Raw genomic sequence first — 2500 nt, forward strand, 5'->3', positions numbered from 1 at the left:
TTGTTATTATTGTTATTATTATTGTTATTATTATTATTGTTATTATTGTTATTGCTATTATTGTTATCATCATTATTGTTATTACTATTATTATTATTATTATTATTATTATTATTATTATTATTATTATTATTATTATTATTATTATTATTATTATTATTATTATTATTATTATTATCATTTTTATTATTATTATTATTACTATTACTATTATTACTATCATTATTATTATTGTTATTATTATTATTATTATTATTATTATTATTATTATTATTATTATTATCATTATTATTATAATTATTATCATTATTATTATTATAATTATTATTATTATTATCATTATTATTGTTATTATTATCATTATTATTATTTTCAATTTCTCAGTAATTTCCTTTGTTCCAGTGGACATTGAGTTAACTCCTGAATTTTGTACTCCATTTTTTTTATTTTTTTATTCTATATATATTGATTTTAAGATCCCAGCAATCCTCAGTACTTTTATTGTATCTTTTCTTCAATTCCTCCCCCTTTTAGTCTTTGTACGTATTTTTCCAGTCCCAAGTTGCTGACATTCAGATATATGTCCAATTTCTTTTTCCTTGCTCTTGTATCTCTGAATTCCCTTTTATTTGTTTCGTACGAAAGCTTTCCGTTTCTATGAATTTTATTTTCTCAAAGTTATATCTTTTAGCCAGTATTAATTATCTCTCACCTCATCGTTATTGACCTCACTGAATTATCGTATATTACTGTTAATAGCATTTCTACGAATTTGATTAATTCATGTTTTTCTCTTTCAGTATTAGACATGGTGTGATACACTTCCTATCCTAAAACAGTAGTACTTATCTTTTATCTGCTGTACTACTCTTATCAGTGCTTCTCTATTTCTTAATACTGGCTACATTTCCTTCCACATTTTTTAACAAGAACTGATTTTCCAATAGAGTGGTTCACAAATTGAATAGACTTAGTCACCATGTTATGAGTGCTGAAACTATTGACTATTTTAAGAGAAGGTTAGACAGTTTTATGGGTGGAAATGATAGGTGGCAGTAGACAAGGAACTACCTAATTTACGAGTAGGCCTTGTGGCCTCTTACAGTTTACCTCTATTCTTATGTTCTTGTGCTCTTTCTTTCTGTATTGTTTCGTGAACATTTCTAATTAAAATTGTTCCTCTTCTCCTTGTTTCCACCAACTCTGTTTCTATTCAGTATGCTTTGTATTACGCTCATGTAATTTAGCTATATTGTCATTCCCATCTTACTGATTAATTATCTTCATCTTATTCTCATTAGATTTTTCATTGCCACTTTGATGCTGTATTGTCACTTTTGATTTTTTTATAGTTAAATCTTGTCCTAAATTTTCTCTATCAGAATTCCCAATTCTAACTTTAACTGTTCCATCCTACCTGGAAGTCAACATATCCATTCCTGGTATATAATGTGTGTGTATACGTGCTTGGGTGTGTGCACGTAGTCTCGTGTATTAATTACCAGTGCTGTATTCAAAAGCAAAGCAGTTCCTGCCAAATGAATCCACTGCACCCGTCTGTAACACAGTGTCTGATTTCAGCTTTGGTGGACGAACCAACCGCATGGGAGGTCAGCGGATCCGGTCGGGAATGACCTCCTGGCGAGGAGGGACGAGGTCCCACGGGGGTTCGGCATCGTCCTTAGGCGTCGGGGACGTTTCCCCCCAGACGGCTTCCATCGACCTGGAATGGGAACATGAAGCAGGTAAGTAAAGCTCCCTTAGGTCGGGTAACTAAATTGGGTCCCCCCATTCTGAAGGCTCATATACTCATGTTCCTCTCCGAGTTTAAACACATTAATCAGACTTCCAAATTGTTACCGTCAATTAGTCAGTTGTTGGTAAAGTGAGCAATTAGCCCTTGCATTCACGTCACCGTTAGTAGTTAGCCTTTGCGTCCATGGCCTTCTTAGTAATTAGCCTTTCCCTCTACGCCCAGTTGGGTAATTTGTCTTTGTTAATCGTCAGCACACGTATCTACTGTCCACTTAGTAGTTAGCTCATGCCTCCACTCCTCATTTAATAATTAGAATTTCCATCCACATTCCTCTTAGTAGCTATTTCTTGCCTCTGCGTCCCCCGTTGATACTTTTTTTTTTGTCAAATTTGCTCCTTTGGAAGTGACCTCTTTCTTGGACACCTCCCTTGGCAGTTAGCTCATGCCTCCACGGCCCTCTTAGAAGTTAGACCTTGTCTTTACATTCCCCTTAGCAGCCAATTCTTGCCTCCCTGCCCAGTTGATCCTTGCCTTGATACCTCGTGTAGTAGTTAGCTTTTGCCTCCATGACACTTAGTACTCAGTCCTTGCCCTCTCGCGGTCTTTTTAGTTTGCATTTGCATCTACACTAATCTTAGTTCTTAGCCCCCTTATCAACGGTCCCCTTAGTAGTTACCATTTACCTAAATATACCTCTTGGTAGTTATACTCTGTCCTGATAGCTACATTAACCCTTGCCTCCGC

At 34.6% G+C, this 2500-nt stretch overlaps 1 protein-coding gene across 7 annotated transcripts in view; it reads left to right on the forward strand.

Annotated features, from left to right (window-relative positions):
* The window catches only part of LOC143019753 (uncharacterized), a 627543-nt gene that overhangs the window by 622239 nt on the left and 2804 nt on the right, over positions 1-2500 (forward strand). For all 7 annotated transcript variants that reach the window (XM_076175734.1, XM_076175735.1, XM_076175733.1 and 4 more), the window contains exon 6: positions 1582-1745. In XM_076175734.1, coding sequence (XP_076031849.1) covers positions 1582-1745 — 164 coding nt within the window. The remainder of the gene's footprint in view (positions 1-1581; positions 1746-2500) is intronic.

This window comes from Oratosquilla oratoria, chromosome 38 (genome assembly GCF_046742065.1).
Source record: "Oratosquilla oratoria isolate Oo_2021 chromosome 38, ASM4674206v1, whole genome shotgun sequence".
Lineage (NCBI taxonomy): Eukaryota > Metazoa > Arthropoda > Malacostraca > Stomatopoda > Squillidae > Oratosquilla > Oratosquilla oratoria.